At 38.9% G+C, this 19,892-nt stretch overlaps 1 protein-coding gene across 1 annotated transcript in view; it reads right to left on the bottom strand.

Moving 5' to 3' along the window:
* Positions 1 to 9,031: 9,031 nt before the first annotated feature.
* Positions 9,032 to 19,892, bottom strand: part of LOC121901982 (polycomb group RING finger protein 3) — a 63,424-nt gene continuing 52,563 nt past the window's right edge. The window contains exons 8-10 of the mRNA XM_042419115.1: positions 15,109 to 15,246; positions 11,196 to 11,276; positions 9,032 to 9,670 (exon numbers count right to left, since the gene is read on the bottom strand). Coding sequence (XP_042275049.1) covers positions 9,623 to 9,670; positions 11,196 to 11,276; positions 15,109 to 15,246 — 267 coding nt within the window. The 3' untranslated portion in view covers positions 9,032 to 9,622. The remainder of the gene's footprint in view (positions 9,671 to 11,195; positions 11,277 to 15,108; positions 15,247 to 19,892) is intronic.

Raw genomic sequence — 19,892 nt, 5'->3', positions numbered from 1 at the left:
GATGAGGTTACACCGCTAGTTGGTTGAAGCTTGGGACAACCAAGTATCCCAGAATGCATTTCTCACTGACCGGCAGGGATGGCAGAGATTTTGAACCAGGCTAAAAGCTGTTGTAATTTTCGCTGTAGGACTGTTAATATGTCACTTAAGTCTTAATATTTTTAGTAACCATAGTAACCATTTAGATTCCCAATATGTGGTCAGTTTATCCAATTAACGCCTGATGATCGGCTGGTCAACATGTCGTCACCCCGAGAGAACACAATGCGATGAACTGATCTGTGCAGCTCTTTGGTGGTTTACCGCTGGCTCTAATGTCTCTGCAGCATTTGTGATATATGATATAATTCCTGTTGAAAGATAGAATTGATCTGTGAGACAAACTTTTAACAATTATAGCTTTGACATTAGTTTGTCTGAATGTAAAGTGAAGCTGCATGTTTTTACTGGACAGAACAACAGAACTGCCTCTGGGGCTCTATATGTACAGATATCACAACATTTCTGTAAATATAAATATATTAAAATGAACAGATCAGTCTATAGTAAATTCAGTTTTATCTGATTAAATTTATTGATTAAGCTAGATAACAGTTTGGATTTTTATTACAGACTGAATAACATAATTTCCTGCATCTCTCTGTCAATGAGGTTATTTAATCCTGAGAAAAAAGTGTTAGTGGAGCTTTGAGTTGAGATGATTTTGTTGCAGAATGACCGTACTGCGTCCTCAGAAGTTCGTACTCCTGAGTCAAATTTGCCAAGTCTGAACTAGCAAGTATGCAATTCTGAACTTGGTGTACTTGGTCAAAGCCCGGCACACTTCCTGGGGGCCTGGTCGCCATGTGTCAGTATCTCCTGTATCCATTGTTTCAAATTAAAAACCCTCTAGTGTTTCATACACAGTCCAGCCATATACTAGGTTTTGACCTAGTCTTGTTTTTTTGTGCATTCCTTTTCCAATTAATATTTTATTTACTGTCTCAGTGGCTAATTTTTCTAAGAAGGACAAGCTGGTCCTGCAGCAACCTGAGTGTTATATTAACGAAGGATTTTCTCTACAAGAATAGAAACACTGTATTTAGACTGGTTTACTTTTTGCACATATCCAGTACAAGTGCAAATCTCCCCCACTCTGATTTTTGGGTATTTAAAGTATAAATTCATACTTCAGACAGGATAAAAACCATGCTGGACATTGGCTGAATGTATATCTGCAGCTGTAGAGTGAGCAGATGGACACCTGAGGCCTCGCCACTGACTGCCTGACATTTAACATCTGCCACACTGCTGCAAGGCACTTAGTGACAAAAGAGTGTTTATGTTACTGCTGTTGAACTTTTGATTGACCCAAAGTTTTGTGGGTTTTTTGTATTGTCCTGCTAAAACTTTAATTCAAAGATGTGTATTTGCCAAAAGGAAGCAACTCACTGGGTGATAAACATTGCACCAAAAAAAAATCAATTTTTTTGTTTTTTAGTTGCTGTGAGCTCAGGGTGAATATCTTGGCTGATGGGTTTTTCTGCTCTGTTCTAACAGTTGTCTTGTATGAGCCTCGAATTGTTTCTACTATATTTTGTCTTTTGCAACTTTCAGTTTAAAACAGACAAGTTTATGGCTCTCAGCAACGTTTTATTATTTTGACGAGTTAAACACTTGACCTCAGAGATGAATAGAGCCAGTTTACAAGCAGCATTGTTGAGAACATTTTTGCATGTTATATTATGTACTGTGTCAAGTTAAGCTTAAGACTTGAAGGATAAGAAATAAGAATAGGCTTCCTGTTATGAAAACAAAGTAGTGTTGTAGTTTAATTATGTAGAACAGCTGATAATCATCGTCTTGTTATTCATCTGGTCGCTTTTGGCCACAAGAGGGCAGAAGAACTTTACGACAAGCTGACAAACCTGCCGCCCTAACATATTCTCACCTTTTAAGGTTATGGCTAACATGTTAACAAACCAAACTTTATTTACTCATCCAGCAACATTAACATTCATTTTATGTGTTGCATTCACTTTTTAAATCTGGTTTGGTTTTAACCCTCTGAGAGAAATATCAGGCTCTTTCACCACCAGATGTAATCACCAACGTCTGCCAGCTGTTCAGTGCTGAACAGGTAGCGTACAGAGGGTTTATCAAAGCCTGCTGCTGCTGGTAACAAGGCTCATGTGAGAACTGAGACTGAAAAATAACAGCAAATGTACTATAGAACCAAAACAATGAGCTGAAAGAGGCTAAAAAAGCTTTGAAATTCTCTGTGGGTTCATTCCTGCTAGTTACTAATTTGTCATTACAATATTTGATTAATTGTTAGTTGATTATCTTTAAAAAGGCACTGTGCAAAAAGAACTTGTTCTATAATGTTTGTTTGTTTTCTCTATTTAAATATAAAAAAGCCAAAAACAACAACATAAAAAACCCTACAGAAGTGTTCAGATTGTACCAGCAGGTTAACTAAACAAATCCATACAGCACCAGTAACACTTTTAAAGGCATTTATTGATGAAATACACAGTTAGGTTTTGACAAAAGCTTCTGTAGTTTTGTAAGTAAGAAATTCCAGCCCCATTCTAGACCCCAAACTCCTTGAATTAAATGTGGCAATGGAAACCAGTTCATTACATGTGCAATAAATAACAATAATACAAAAAGGAGGCAAGGAAATGACACCTGAATAAGTGCCTGTGTTAACCTGAAAAAAAAAAAAAAAAAAAAGAAAAGGTCTGAGGAAAAATTGTCACAGAAAAAACGGGGAGGTAAGAAAAGAGAGAGAGAGAAGAGACTAACATAAAATCCAGTCGTTTTTGTATTTCGGGTGCATTAGTGTATGTTCTGAGATTTCCTGGTCACCCTCAGGACCAGAAGGCATTTAGTGACCTGAGGACCTGACTGGAAAAAAATAAAAGTTAAAAATAAAACAGTGGAGTTCTATGCTGAAACCTGGAACCATCTGAGAACCGTATATTGCACATTTTCCTTGCAAATACAATAACCACGTTGCCAGATTCACACAATTTTAGTTTTTTTTTTTCTTTTTTTTTTGAGCTTGACCTAAAAAAGAACACACACGTGTTTGTTATACATAGACAGAGCATTGCAAAGACATTAACACAGTTGGAATAATACAAAAAAAAAAGGGAATTCCATTGCAAATTCATAATTTAAGCCATTTTATGCATCAGTCCGGTAAAAGTTTTCTCAAAGAAAAGAAAAAAATACAAATTTGAGCAAACAGGAGAAAAAAAAAATCTCTTCAAAAAAATAATTAACCAAGAAAACTGCAGAAGTCACTTTTTCAGCATAAATAAATAACAATAATACAAAACTGGACAGATTTATTGATGACATCTGCTATGGCTCATGGGGGCATGCCACTGTGAGGCTTGGTAGCGTTTGACCGATTTTTCCCCCAATTTATTTGGGAATTTACTGAAACCAGCGTTTTCAGTCTCTAGCACTCACACACAAATGTCAAGGGGAGTCATTTGCAACTACTGCGTCTTTCGCTGATCCTACTCTCAAGTTCAAAATCTCTAAAAGCATCAGTCACAATCCTGAAGTGGTAAAACAATCCATAATTTAACCAGTCATTTACTCTTCAAAACTGCACCACCCATGGCGACGTGATTCAGTGCATTTGAGCCTTTTTCAGAGCCGGCAGCAGCAGCAGCAGCGCCATGCCAACCAGGCCAGACGAGAGAGTGTGTGTGTGTGTTTTAGTCCGTATAGCCGTCTGAGTGACCCTCGAGGTCTCCTTCGCTGTCAAACAAAGCCTGTCGTGAGATTACCGAGCTTTACAGAGAAAACTCAGAAATGAGGGAGAGAGTGAGCTGGGCAACAAAAGAAAGCTATCACACACTCCCAGAGTGGACACTTATTACAGCGGAGTAAACACAGAGGAGCCATTTTAAGTTACCAGGAATGATTCTGCTGCCCACAAGCTTGAAATGAATGTTGCTACCTTTTTTTTAGAGAGACATCTCCCAGTGCAGGGAACTGTGCACAAAGCAGCTCAGATGAATGGTTTGCTCCTCTTCATGACATGGTTGTAGAGTAAACTACGATCTGCTGGTACTGTCAGTCCAGGTGAAGCAGCAAAAACCATCTTGAATCAAAATTTCACGCCGCTTTGCCCTTGAGATTCAGACTGATCCTAGCGGGAGATAAACAGGCCGACAGATGCTCAAGGTCAAAGGCAGAGAAGACGAGCACGAGAGCTGACATTCTGACAGATCACGGCCTCCCCACATGCCGAAGACCTTTTTCGAGCGCCGATACCAAACCCTATCTGCAGCCCGGCAGAGCAGAGCCTCCTGTAAGCCTCTTAACTCGGCTGTCAAGCGTAGCATCACTGATGTCTCAATGTTGGTGTCAATAATAAGTGTGAACATCGATCCGTTTCGGTGCACGGGAGGTGAAGAAGGATGCAGCCAGCGGGGTGTACACACACTGGTGAGAAGGTCAAATCTCCAGAGAGTTCAGGAGATCTTTGAGAATATAAAAGCAAAAATCTATTCTATGTGATTTTTAAAGGAAAAGATGCCAATTATCTGTTAGAGATTGAAGCAAGTCTCAATCTGACTCTGAAAGGCGCAAACATCTCACCAGAGAAGCCTATAATAAGTGTGAGTTTCTCTTTGAGGCAGGAAATTGCAGCTAGCACACCCAATTTCTCACCAGGTTTCTTTTATTTTTCCCAGCATCAGCCCCGTCACAGTCTATGACTTATTTAGAATTCCCTCTGTTTGCTTTCCCGAGCAAGCCTGGGCAAGTGGGTAGACCGAACCCAACAAATCAATGAAAGATGGGGGGGGGGGGGGGGGGGGGGGGGGGGGGGCACCTTCTTTATCTGCACAGCAAGACAGCTCTGACAAGAGAAGACACCCAGGGACTCGAGTCACGTACAGGTGCAGCGCAAAGACGTCTGAAAACGGGCGACAGGAGAACTTTGCAACACAGTGCTTTTCTGTCTCTGACTGGATCGTTCTTGAAGAAGTCTGAAGTTTGAAACGAGGAGTCGTTAGCACCGTGGAAAGCACCAGAGGCAGAGACAGACAATTGCTGACCGTAACTGTGGAAAAGCCCCTTAAAAAAAAAAAAAAGAAAGAAGACGCTACTGTTTCCTATCAGGTTCCTCGTCCGTCACACAGATCACAGGATTCTCGGAACAATACTCAAAGTGAAAGGTGTTGTTCACACTGCAAACTTTTGTGCTCACATCCAAACATCAGGTTTTTTTGTGTCATATATACACTGAAGAACCTGCAAGCTGTAAAAGGAAAAGAAATCAAAGTGGATGTCGACTGCTGAGAAAAGACAATGTTCTACTTTTGAGATGGTGACAGAAAAGGTGCACAAGACCATTATTTTAGAAGAACATCCTTTTTCTTTTTAAGTTTGTGCACATTGTGTCTTTTGCACCTTTTTTGCCACTGTCACATCAGTAAAATATGTCAACTTACAGTCTTCCTCTTGCTTGATTTCCTACCTTTATAGTGTGTAGATTTGATTTTGTGAAACTATACAGTCTTTTTCGACTTTAGCCTTTTTCCATCATTATGTGTAAGATGGTTTTCTCAGATAAATGGTTCAAAATGTATAATTTGTTATGGCAACACTGCTGATTCATATCTGATCACTCAAACAAGTTTCATGCCTCATGTTTCGATCCATGTGGTCGAGAACTGAATTAAAAAAATTCTCGTCACACCAATTAAGAAAATCTGATGTAGAGAAAACTTGAATATTGGAGCCAGTGCAGTGTGAACACAACCGAAGGAAAAAAAAATGAACACATGTGTTTCAATGCCAGTCCTTCTAAACATCACCAAACTAAATGTTCCCCATAATACAGCAATGTATTTGTAGTTAAAACTGTGTTTGCAGTCGTCACTGTTGTAGCACCTTTGTGGATGTTTTACAGCTTAATCTCCTGAAGAAGAAGCTGATGTACATTTAGGAGATTTTAATCTTTAACAGACTGCTAACAAGACAACCATGAGGTGACAACACCTAAACATTAAAAAGACTCAGTATGGACTGAACTTACTGATATCTGAATGATACAATAATGATTAATAAGCAGGACGGCTGATCTCAGGGTCAAACTGCATTTTCTTAACTTAAAGTTGCAAACAATCAGATCACTGATGTGGACCTCAGAATTTACTCACTATTGGCCTTATTTCTATAAAATAACCTGTGTATTAGCCTTTAGAATAGTATTGTAAGGGTGCAACAACACCAAATCTGCACTTACAGAAAGACAAAATAGCGCACATTTACATTATGTTTTGGGGGGATTTTCACCAAGCACTGACATAATACTCTTCCATTAGCTAATCAAACATGTAATGCCCAATGTTTTTGGTTTTTAATGACTTTCAAACAAGCTTTTTTTTAAGCCTAGATTAAAAAAAAAAAAACACATTTTAGTTCCTTTGTTAGTTTCTACAAACAAATGTTTGCTGCTGCAAGAGTTCAATCACAATGTCCACAGAAATAATAGCGAAGAGAAACAGACTCGCAGTAACTGAGAAATGGAAAAAATGCAGATTGTGTTTGCTGCAAATTATATTTTAATAATCAGATTTCACTTAGACTTGCAGGTAGGTAAACCAGGGTCCAAGCACCCGTAGGTCATTTGCATTTTAACCTTTAAAAAAAAAATAAAAAATCATACTTTCCATTTTTTTTGTCACAAAAAACCAAAAACAATGGTCACTTTACATAGGTGACTGGATTTAAGGGCCTCGAAACTTTAACTTGTTACCACAAGAAGTGAAACTGAAACATGCAGAGATGATATGAAAGACTGAAGGAGGAGTTTTGGTTGAGCTGGTTTGGTACAGACCTGTACTGTAGGCTATAAAAATGTTTATTTAACACGCACGTCATAGGTCCTTATGTAGCAGGGTTCCTACACATGTTTCCCCATTTCCAAATCTGATATACTATCTCCAGATGTTGGATTTAAAGATTATGACAGATGTGTTACAACGGTGAACAAGCTAATTGACACAAAACTGCAAACATCACAATACTGGGAAGGATAAGAGGATTGTGTATCAGATATGGACCAAAGTTGTTGTTTTTTCATACCTTACAGATTTATTACCCAATTTCAAGACAGTTTTCAAATTAATATTTAATATTTTTCCACATCTTTGGAGCCTACAGATGCGTAGGAACCCTGCAATGGAACATACAGACAAAACACCTTGTTGTGGGCAGATACAATGCACAAAAGGGAAACTAATTAAGTACTGACTGATGAGACAGGTCAGTGAGGTAATACTACTTGAGGTCTGACATGGCGTTTAGGGATCCAGTTGCGGGAACGTTACAGAGGGTTTTAGCAGTTCGCTTTGAATGTTGTGAGTTAAGACATTTTGTTTATGATTAAACAGATCATCAGTTTGCTGCGTCACACAGTTAAGAACAGCATGTTCCTGAGGAACAACCTTCCTCAAGATTAGAAACGTACATTTATAAGCACCAAATGACCAAGCTGTAGTCATTTTATTCAGAATTTCATATCAAAATCTTCAAAAAAATCTCTGTCCCTGTGCGAAACCTGAATTTGTGAATTATTTCTCAAAAACGACTCGTAAATTTTTTTGTCTTGTGAAGTCAACAATATTGAAAACTGGCTATTCTGCAAAAAAACTCCCCAGTTTTACACTGATTTTTGTGACAAAAACAATATCCACTAGACTTTCAGAAAATGTCTTAAGTTGATTTTCTTAAACACTGCGCAACTTTGCACACTTGCAGTTCCAACTGGCAGTGAGAAGTGACTGAAAAATACCCCAGAAAAACGCAACAATGTGACATCAGTAATCTGCACTCACTGCACTCCTGTTTACCAAACCGGCCCCCTGTATGCTGCTTCACGCTAAAGAAGTCCAGCTCTGAAGAGAAAGCTTGTAGTTTTACCATTTTGTTTATATTTTGCTCTTAAATTAACAAATGTCCAATCACTTCCTGTGTGTGTGAGGGAGAACCCATACTTAAAACCTAACTGTAATGAGGGAAAACAGGATGAGAAGCTTTGTTGCAGACCAGTGTGTGTTTTTACATCTACAAAATAAATCATTTCTATTGCAGCTATTTGCACAATACTTGATCGAATTTAGCAGAGGGAAAAAAAATGCATGTTATAAGAGTTCAGAGTGCCAAACACATCTGCTGCTAGCAGCTCAAACCAAAAGCTGTAAACATGTGGGTGTATAAGTATTTGCCAGCCCGTTGCTGCTGAGAGACTGCAGAAACACAAGGACGGATATTAAGGACTGCATGATGTGAAAATGTGAGATTATAATCAATAAAAAATGCAGCTTCTCTGCCCATATGTTATGTATATGTAATTTTTATGTCTTGCAGGCATTTTTAAACATGAATGTTGTGTGTAGCATTATTGTTCAGATAGAGTTTCTTGTTTATATTGTAAAAAAAAACAAAAAAAAAAGGAAAATGATAACTGTAGTAGGAGAAGGTAGATGAGATGAGGAGCATGGGGGTTGGGGGATAGTTTTGAAGCTTTCTCCTTATCTGCCATGTAATGCTATGAGAGCAATGTAACATACGTAGACCCCACATACACACAAATGGCAAAGGATTTGATATATTTGTTTTTGTGTCTTTCTCCGACAACATAAAGATGCATTTATATATTTTGATACTGATAGTGAGTCTGTCTTTAAAAATCCTAATTTATCACCTCCGGACAAGTCGCCCAAAACATATAGATAGCACTTCTGGGATCCACTCTTTTTTTTTTTTTTAACAGTCTAAAGTCTCTCTTACTCTCTTCAATCACTCTCTCTGTAATGACATTTTATGTACAATATTGGTATATAGAACATAAATTACTACACAAAATTTTTTAGCCTATTCACAATTGACAATCATCAAGAACCCAATAGCAAATTAGACAAAGCCAACAAAAGAAATAAAAAAAAAAAAAAAAAAAAAAAAGATTCAGAGACAAATTACTTGATAAACTGCTTAAGATTGATGCCTGTTATATAACTTTTTCCATATACTTTCTGTGCTCCCAAGATGTGTCGAGTGAATTGTGGAAAGGAAGGAAAAAAAAAAAAAAAAACAACAAAAAAAACAAACACCTTTTTATATAAAAACGTCCTCCTCTCCTCTCAGTCTTTGTCTCGCGAGGATGAAGCTCAGAAAGACGGTCACGTGATTCCCGACATCTTGTTTGCGTGTAAACAGAGCACCAGTAGTGTCTTGGTTCCATGTGTCTCTTCTGTACAAAAGTATAAATATATGCTTTCTCTCCATTTGTTTTTTTCTTTTTTGTTCTTTTTTTTTTTGTTTTGTTCACATATCTAGGATGTAGCGGACAAAAAATGGTTGTTTTAGTTCCTAAAAACACACCAGTGTTGCAGTACCTGTGCTGGAGGTTGCCAGTTCTCGGTGTATTTTGCCCCCCTCCCCCCTTCACCCTTTTTAGATCCCGATTTTGCTGGCTTGTGTGGACTTTTACCGTCGGGTGTTTGCTTGGTGTTGGTTGATCGTCTTTGCATAAATAAAAAGGTTTCGGCACAGTCCGCGGCCACTGGGCCAAAAGAAAAAACAACCGTTGTGTCCGTTTTAGCTACAGTAGATCCATCTTGGGTCTGTAATGGAGCAGGAGGGGAGATTTCTGAAATGAAAAGACAAAAACATAACCTCAGCACGAGTCAGTAGAGACTGTTTGCTAAACCCTTCTCCCAAAAAGAAATAGTCAAAGCACAGCAGGTCTGTAAAACTTTGGATTTATGAACAGACTGAAGTGATGCACATGCAGGGGTTTGGGGGAGTTTGGAGTTCTGCCAGAACCAGAAGGCAAAATTGTAAGAAATCGATTAAACAGTGTGTTGTCTGGGTAGTAAGTTAGTTAGTGGTTTACAAAGGAGCAAAGTGAAACCTAGAATTACTCCAAAGGCCAAAAGTTAGCATATCATAAGCTAACTACATAGGATTATGTGGAGTTTTATTTAAGTTAGGTCAGCTGTGAAGGAGCTGGTGTCCCAAATGTTTTAATATTAGAGTTTAGCAGCTCTGTCCTACTCTTTATTGGATTTAGAGAAGTTTGCCAAACTTACTGATTTGTTCTAAGCCTCAAAACTTTAACACATGTAAAAGTGGAACATTTTGTTCAAAAATACAAACAATAAAGCATAAGTCTAACCTTTCTGTTGTTTTTCCAAGCAACATATTATGAATTTCTACAGTAAACATTTGAATAACGGTAGGCTAGTTAGCCATTTAGGGCTAATGGCTAACTAGCTCTAATCTGCAATACAACAACACACAGCTGCTCTTTTATTTTCATGTGGCATGGTCTTCTGCAAGAATCACCAACTGATAAGGCTGCTGACTTTTTGCCTGTATCTTAGCTTATCGTCTTTTTTTGTTAGCATTGTATCAAGTAGCCACCGAGTGCATATTTAAGACCCTTCTGCAGGCCTCTAATGTCGATAGAAGACAGCTGGAAACATTTAATAAGTCAGTTTTCAACCAACGTTACTGTGAATTACCAATGTTAACTGATGGAACTAACCTAGCATTGATTAGCTAGTTAGCTAACTGCAGCTAATAAAATGTGTCGGACACAGTTGTCATTTTAGCCTGCAAAATAACAAACTGCTTTTGTCTGAAATAAAAGGCACCAATAGTTTCAAAAACTACCATGAATTTCAAGTGTTAAATCAGCCTCAATTATTGCAATCTGAATACATGCAGTGCTAGAACAGAAAGCCTGACAGATGTTGAAACAGTAATTAAGGGTCAACAGCTGAGGATGCCAGACAATAATGCAGTTAAATCGATTCAGCTCAGCTGGCTGAAATAATGTTAGAAAATGAAGTTCAGGACAGAATTATAGAGCTCTCAATCTCTTGGAGGTTTTAATCTAAGATTTCATCTGAGAGTCTTTTTATATATTAACATTTTTTAATCGATTATAACTGTATCAAACTGATTTAAGACACTCAGAGTGGCAGCATATTAATTTGTTACACCTGTGTTCAATCAATAAGATCATATTAGTCCTACAAATCAACAAAGCTGACTATATTGATTCATTTATAATGCAATTTAACTCTTATATTAACATTAGTTCATTGATAATATAAAATTAGCACCAAACTATGACAAAATATCCTTCTTTTTGAAGCATTAGTTACCTTAAATCTCCATCTTGTCACAACAACAAATTTCAAAGTGTGGTCCTTTCCCAAGATTTCCTCGTTGCATAAAATGTCCAGCTGTGAAAAGACAACAGAAGAGCAAATTATCGAACAATATCGGACCTGAAAGTCTCACAGCAAAGAAATAAATTCCCTGTTTCCCTCAGGAGGAGTTAAGATCACGACACACAAGCAGAAACACTGGTTGGAGGCCTCTGCTGCTGGTTTCCCAGGCTACGTACGAGTAGAGTGATGCAGAAATAAAACTTTCACCACCTAAACTCTGCCCCTCTCCTCTCCTTTTTTCAGTTTCAGTTAGCTATAACATCGCTGTTTCTTGGAGAGACAGCTGGGGGGAAGCTTATTTTGACATGGAGCGGCCCCTGGCACCTGTGCAGCAGCGAGGCTTTTTGGGAGAACACAGAAGTTCAATACTAAACACGAGTCTGGCTCACCAAATCTACCCCTCTCCTCCTGTGAAGTCAACATTGATATTCTGCTGAGCAGTGCCTCACATCTGCATTTTCCAATCAATACTGGAGGACAGAGAGAAAGAGAGAGAGAGGGAGAGGGAGGGAGGGAGACAGTGAACGCTGGAGACGAACACTGCCACAGCGCCACCTGCTGGCTCTCAGTGTAAGGACGCTCTGATGGATGAACACCAGACAGCCTTTATCGGCATCCACAGAGGAGTGAAAACAGACCAGGTTTGTGCTTCTGAAGATAAATACAGAGGAAGAGCTGAGAAGCTGTGACTTCATCTTTAAAAAAAAATAAATTGTCAAAGTGAAAAAAGAAAGAAAGTGGGAAAATCTTCTTTGATTTCCTCATACTGAACAGAAAGTTGTACATCACAGCTTTGAGGCGACGCTCATAATCCTCACCAAAATGATATGAGACAAAAAGTAATGGCACTTCTTCATGAAATGCTACTTTGATATGTTTTAGTCACTTTTTTAAGCAAAAATGCCCATAATGGTGGTTTTGAGAGTCCCCAAACTAGTGTTCAGGATCCCCACAAAGGCTCACTTTCACACATAGTTACTGGTAAATTACTGGGGTAACCTTTCAGGCACCGCTAGTGATTTTCACTATTCACACATGCAGCTATATTCAGGAACATTTCCGTCTTACGCCTTTTCACACATGCCACAGCAATGCCGGAATAGATGGGGGGAGGGTTAGGTTGTGTGCATAGGGAGTCTGGTCGAGAGAGAGAGAGAGAGAGAGAGAGAGAGGGTGTGTGAGCAGAGAGTATGAAGTTTGCAGTATAATGTTAGCTGTGAACGTGCAATGTGTGCACAGTTTAGGCTATTTGTCAGTGAATAAATGCTCCTGCTGTGCATTTAGAGATGTTTCTAGTGGAACGGCGCCCGCTGAGCCCCGTTAATCAGCAGGAGTGATGAGTGAATTTACAAACCATCTCTTCTCCATGGATCTGACACCCCACACCTCTATTCTTCATATACCTGCATCAACACTTCACTTGCTCTGCACTCCTTAAGAGTAGTTAACGTTATGGATATGATTCGGATTGTGAGATTGAAGATGTTAAACGGAAGATGATGCTGTGAATTTGTCGAAGCACAGACACAGACTCGTAAAAGGGAGCCGTTGCTATTTTTTGTGTTGTGTTTAAATGTTTTAAATAAAATGTTCACACTCTTCTGTAAATGTTTATTCATGTAACTTTAACTGTGTTGCTTTCATAAAAGCAAACTGATTATTCAAAGCTCTGTCAGATTGAAGATTCTGAATAATCAGCTTGAGCGTAGTTCAGCGTCTGACGGAGCATTAAATAATCAATACAGCTTTATGAAAGCAATACAGTTAAAGTTACATGAATAAACATTTGCAAAACATTTCCCTTTACGCACTTTTCCCTGTAATGTTACTGCTTTTATTCACAGCCATACTGGCATTTTCCCTGAAATGTTACAAGGTCTTGAAGAGGGAAGTTAGTGGTATAGATTTCTCTGTATATTGATCCCTGCTCCCATTCACACATGACCCCATACAGGAAATGTTCCTGAATATTTCAGGGATAAAATATGCATGTGTGAAAGGGGCTTGAGATTATTAATAGGAGAAGAAAAAGAAGTATATTTTCAATTTCTCAAATCTTTGCTTTTTTCATGTGAACACTACAGTTTTACCTCTTCAGGTCTCTTTAATTAATTTAAAAAGGAAACATAAGTCTTATCATATAGCTGTCATACAGCTGTCCAGTGAAAACCATGCATCTACAAATTAGGAGGATAAAGTTCTCTACTTTTTAAGCTAAATAAACCTTTTACAACTCCATTGAATTATCTGAAAAACAAAAAACACATCATCACAAAGCTGAAAACAGGGTTGTTTTTCTTGGCTCATGAAAAGATTTTCTAGGGCAACTGTGACAAACTGTGACAAGGCGTCACAAGAGAATATTACCTATTGCCTACAAGCCAGAAATGTGCTCTAAAATGTGAAAACCTTCCATCTATTTACAAAGCATTCTTTATAATTTATGTTTTTAGTATTTTGATATCTCCTGCATTAGACATCACTATCTACAGTCATTTTACAAGATTAATTAACCTTGTTTTAAAGAGGTTGGTTGACTCGGTTTGAGCGTTTCTTATTCATTGTAATTTATTCATACATACAGTTCCTGTGAGCTGAGAGACTTTTAGATGGGTGACAGGACCACAACGGTGGGTTTACAAACATGAGGACTGAGTAAATGCCGCACTGTTCTTTGACAAAGCGGCGTGTTGTAAAGCTCTGCGCTCGGCTTGTTGCTGAAAACAGAATTTTGTTCGAACAACAGCTTTTTGATAGTCAATAGATAGGATAACAATGGCTGGCGGGGAGAGCGACCGCCTTGCCAAAGATGTGCTATGGAGGCCGACGATATGATGGAGCCTACCCACTCATCTCTGTGACAGCCAGTAGAGAAAAAAAAGACACAGAAAAGAGGAAAAAAAAGAAGACAACTAGGCGCCTGCGATGATTATCCACAGCATCCTAAAAAATCCATCTGTCGAACTATCGCCCACCCCCCCCCACCCCCCGCTGCTGTGAACGGGGTGGTAAAGATGATAGATAGAAAAATGACTAAATCTAGATTATCACAACGGGATTGTTTCTTTCTAAATTCAACAAACACAAAAAGGGCCTTGTATGAGTCAGTGCAGAAAAAGCATAGTGACCTTTATGTAATTTCTTTTAACTAAACTTTCTGATACACATGGCCCACACTGCCCAGCTGGTGCTCCAAACAAGTTAAAATTAAACGCCAAGAACTAAAGAGATTTGTTCCAAATTGCTACAAATCCATTTTGGGAGAAAACATGCGCTATTTGTCAGTCTATAATAACCATAGATGACTGTATCAACAGTGTTTGTTAAACTCAGGAATTAAAATGACTGAGAACAGTAATCCATACAATCATTTTGTCATAAAATGACGTAATTTTGGACTGAAACTCTTTGGAATGAAAACTACTATTTAACCCATGATACTCCCCTTCTTGTCAAACCAGCCAGTTGAGACCCTTTGATTAAGAAGAATTTAAGTTTTGGTGATTCTGTACTAATTAAACCCTTTCTGTCATTCTATTTATGTTCCTTTCATGATGAAAACCAAAGTAAAACTTGCAAAATACACTATGCATTCTGACCTTTTGGGAGTTTTAGCAAGTTAAAAAACAGCATGAAGTGATTTCACTGGTGTTAAATGTTCAAGTTTATATTCATAGACGGGGCACTAAAGAATTTCCATTTGAATGTTTCTTTATCTTGTGATTTAAGTGGTTTCATAATCTCACACCATCACTAAAACTACATTTAGCATGTGACAGATTTAGCAGTGGTTTCCTCTCTGCATACTGCTTTCCAGGCTGCTGAAGCGTGTGATTATCTGTACCTCATTAAATGATGTCAGGTTAAGCTTTTTGGCGATGAATTTCTTGAGGTGAAGGACTGTGGCTTGTGCTGAACAGCGTATCCACTTGCGCTTGAGACCCCGAAGCTTGCTGCTGTTGCACTCCAAGCAGATGCTGACCTGTGACAGGACACACAAACACAGAGCAAAAGGCTTAACATCCTCCTGTGGGGAAAATGTAAGGTGGCAACCAAATACAGAACGGTTAAAAGTTAGAGACAAGTTCACGTAAACCATGACAACATCAGAGTCAGACTGTTTCTTATAGTCCTCGTTAGGCTATCAATACTTATTGTGGGTAAAAAGTCTGCAGAATTTGCTAGTAACAAGGTGAGATTTCTATATTTATATATGTATACACAGTTCACCCAGACTGAACCCTAACTGTTAAATGGATTGAAAACTGCTTCACTGATGAATCTTAATGACTTTGGTGAACCTGATTTGCTTCCAAAAGGTCAAAATTTCCACTTTTCCAAAACATAATGGCTGAATACTTGCCAATTATGCTAATAATGCTAATATAGTACGCTAACAGGCTGAGCATTAGCATGTTAACAAGCTAAACCGTACATATGAAGTAATGAAAATGTATGGTTTTGCATGTAAATTTAGCATGGAACAGTATTAGCATGCTAATCTTAGCATTCAGCTCAAAGCAAATGCCTGAAAAAGTACAGCTTAGTGTGCTGGTCATATAAGAATTCATCATTGCAATTTCACACAATTTATCTGATTGGAAATGTCACAAGCAGAGGATTAACTCATGGAGGTGAAGCTAATCTCTGCAAAGCTTTCACATAAAGTTCAGCTTTAGTAAACTCTCACATGTCAAACTGTCTGTTAACACCATTGTGTCCAAAATAAAAGATGCCATTAGTTTAGCAAAAGCTGTTTCATAAACTAATTTTTCTGCTCAGATAAACAGTGCAAATGCCTTCCTGTATGGTATGATGATGTAACTGTGCCTTCCTCAAAGTGTTTTGGTTTTAGTTGGTGAGGTACCAATTTCTAGCAAGTTAGCAATATTTGCTAGGTTGACATTGAGCTTCTATTACTGTACTATATCTAAAGAAAACTTTGTTCTGACAATGCCTTAGACTAGGGAAAGATAAGTCTAAGAATGTAGCTTAGCCTGACAAGCTTTATGAAAAGTGCTAAAATGACCACTGTACCAAAGAAACTAAAAAATAAACTCCATCTTTAGCTAACAAGGCCTTTCCTCTGGCACCGCCGTCGGGCCAATGCATTTATCCTTGCCCTGGTGGATACTTTTTCATCCATCTAACAGTTTTGTTTTGTGCTGTGAAATGAGGATTACAGCCTCACAGGGCTGCTATGTGGCTGTAGATGTTTAGTTTTAATTGAAAGTTAAAAAGCGGGAAAAACAGTTGGAGCATTGCTGCTTTGAAAACAGTTTCTGTGCTCACAGTTCGACACAAGAGACGCCTGTTTGACACTGTTATCCGAGTCTCACAAAAGCTGCTGACTTCACCAGCCCTCAGTTTGAGACTGGTGTAGATTTCCCCTTATGCTTGCACTGCACATCTCACTGAACCAGCATTGTCTGTTTGTCTCCTGCTCATTGGCTTCTTTCATGTGACCGGGTGTCACTGCCATTGGCCCCTGCACTTGTTTTTTCCCTGAGGTGACACGGTAGGTGGTTTGGCAGTCGGTGGTTGCAGGAGTCAGAATGCATCACTGCCAACTGAGATTCTAGCCCCCACATATCAAAGAATAAGAAAGGAGGACAGAAAGCCTTGTGTTCCTTCATTTGTGGGTGTCTACTGTCACAATCCCTCTGTCTGTCTCTCTATCTTTCAACACAGGAAGAGCTAACATTACCCTGGTTTCTGCTTAAACTGTAAGTCATTTCTGTCCTCAAACACTGGCAGTGCCTCAGTGCACCCCCTGTCCTTCTATAAGCAAAGATTCAACACTGTAATATATCTGCTTTCCAGTAGCGCTGGCAATGAGGGAGGCTCATAATGTGAAATAAAAGCCTTGGCGGTGATCTGGACTCCACAGTGGCTCCACAGCAGTCTGTAAGGCAGTTTCATTACATTACAGTACATTAGTGACGTCTTTAGGGAGCCGCCGAGTCCTGCTACAGCAACGCAGACTCACAGATCAGATAAACTTGAAGATGTTTTATATTCTGGTATAACCAATAATCTATGCATGTTATGTTATATTAAACACAATCATAAACTTTAGGACAGTGGGAGAATGCCTGGATGGTAAGTGGAAATGGCACCTGAACACCACCCTGTGGCGGAACAGAAATATCAAAAGGGGCACATAATCTTGAAGATATATTCGACTCAGTGGTGGTGGTGGTGGGGGGTGGGGTGTGGGGGGTCCTCCTTTTTGATCTACTAGGGACATCTTTCTTTTTGTACCTTCAATTACAGACAGCACTGCAATAGGGTACAGAATTGTAGAATTGTAAACCAGTTGTATCCAGTCGTGAGCTGGGTAGACACAACACCCACAAGAGGTGTCAGCCATATACTTAACACCAAACACAGAAGGGCCTACCTTTGGTAAAGGCCTGGATTAAAGACTTGGCCGTTGAGCAGGAGGACAAAAACTGGGAAAATGTTTGGGAGAACATATTCCATTCGTCCAAGAACCCCAATCATCAGTTGATTCATTTCAAGCTGTGTCAGAGGGCCTACCATACACCACTCATAAGATATGAAACAGGCATCTAGCCTTAACTGTGACTTGTGCTCCCTCAATATATCTGGAACATTTAAAACACATGATATGGGACTACCCAGAGGTCTATGACTTTTGGAGAAAAGTGGCATTAACTGTTTGATATGACTGGCAAGCCTGTACCCCTGGAACCAGTTCCTCTTTTACTCAATGATGATTCATGGATGAGACTGAGTGAGAAACAACTCAATTTATGGCTCGCTGGCATATAGCCTAGTATTGGCTGCCACCACACAAATTGTACACTAGAAAATAGATTGAATACTTTCAAGATGTGGTCATGCTAGAGCTGTCCACAGCCCGGGTAAACAAAGCCAAGGCCATTACATTGTGGAGGGGGGGGGCTGCCTCTGTAATAGCAGACCCACTTAAGAAATGGACCATAAATTGGTATGAGATTGGTATAAATTGGAAAAAGGAGAGGGGTTCAAATGTACATGTATTGTAATGTATTCTGTTGATTTTCAATAAAAAAACAATTGTTAACACGTCTGACAGATGTGACTGATGAAATGGTGATGCATATCAAGAAAATATCAAATATGGCTTTTCGGTGTCATGCAGAGAAAGCTTAACACCATTTCATAGGCTCATTACTGAGCCCTGAATGCTTACAGAGGTCTGACGCAATGCTTCTACTGGTATTGATTTTCTTAGGTCTTTAAGCTTGAGTTTTGTCTGTGTGAGTATTGAGTTTGGACCGCTCATAAATCAGGCTGGAGTATCCAAGGCTAGATTAATTATGTAGAGCAAAGCTGTGTTCTCCAATTTCTCCAAAAGAAAACTCTTAAAGTTGTGGTTTATTAAATTTACACCATCTTTTCTCACCCCACAGAGATCTTATCAAAATATGATGAGAGTCTGAAGGTGATCCTGTCCTCATACTTCCACATCTGAAAATATTAAACTCTGAAGAACAATGACTGAATGTGGGTTTCTCTGGTCAATTGTAGCTTCTTTTTTTGGTGTGTCACTGCCTTCATTAGCTTTCTTTGGCACTGCTTCACACCCCAAGGTTACACTCTGAAAGGTCGTCCAGAAGACAGCGGGTAAGTGTTCTGGAAGTTGGCCATGCGTGCCGGTTCGCCTGCCAGTTCTTACATCTGAGTGGTTTCTACATCTTCAGTGACACCATGGCGAGGGGCAGTCTGCTCTCTGGGACAATTCTTCCTCCTCATCTTCATCCCTCCTGATTGCAACTGTTGCTATCATTCTTCAGCACTGTTTTTCTCTACACCTTACTTTCTTTCTCTTTCTTCCACTTTTGTGTTGTTTCGACTTTTATCACTATAAATCCCTTGAGATTCACAATCTCATTGTGCATTTTCCAATCTTCTCTCTGCGATTCTGATACAGTTCATCTTTCATTATAATAGCATCCTCTGCTCTGCAATCTGGGCTGGTTGCTACATTCTGGAGAGGAAAAAGGAACTTAGATGGGTCTTTATAGCATTAAGTTATCCGTCCTCATTTGTATAAAAGTATAATTAAATATAAGCCACATGTTATTACTGTAGGAGTCGATGATATGGATGAAATCCTTTATCAGGGTTTAAGTGATGAAATATTTCTGTAAAATCAATTGAGAAAATGTTTATGGATAAAATAACCAGACAGGAGTTTCTATTTTTGGTTGGTCCAGGAAATTAAAATCAAATCAAGGTGCTCCATCACATTGATGCAAATATCATAAAAATCCAATATCGTCATAAATTGGTCCTGCTAATTGATTCACAGCAATGCCCTCAACAGACCAAGAAAACCCACAGAGATATCTCTGATACGACAAAAACTATATGGTTGATATCGCCTAACACTACCTGTTACCAGATCGTTTCTAAAGGGTCCAAAGACTTGATTCTTCCAGAAAACTTTTCTGAAGATAAATGCAGCATTAGTTTAGGAAATAAACCGTAACATATGGGACCACTGCGGTCTATCTATGGATAATCTTTAGGTAGTCTGCAAAAAGGAAAAAACGTAGAAGGTTACCTGGATCTATAACTGCAACAATTAACCAATTAGTATATTACTTGATCAAC

Source organism: Thunnus maccoyii, chromosome 8 (assembly GCF_910596095.1).
Source record: "Thunnus maccoyii chromosome 8, fThuMac1.1, whole genome shotgun sequence".
In the NCBI taxonomy this organism is placed as follows: Eukaryota; Metazoa; Chordata; class Actinopteri; order Scombriformes; family Scombridae; genus Thunnus; species Thunnus maccoyii.
Note: the sequence above shows the minus strand (reverse complement) of the source record. Positions and strands in the feature narration are given on the sequence as shown.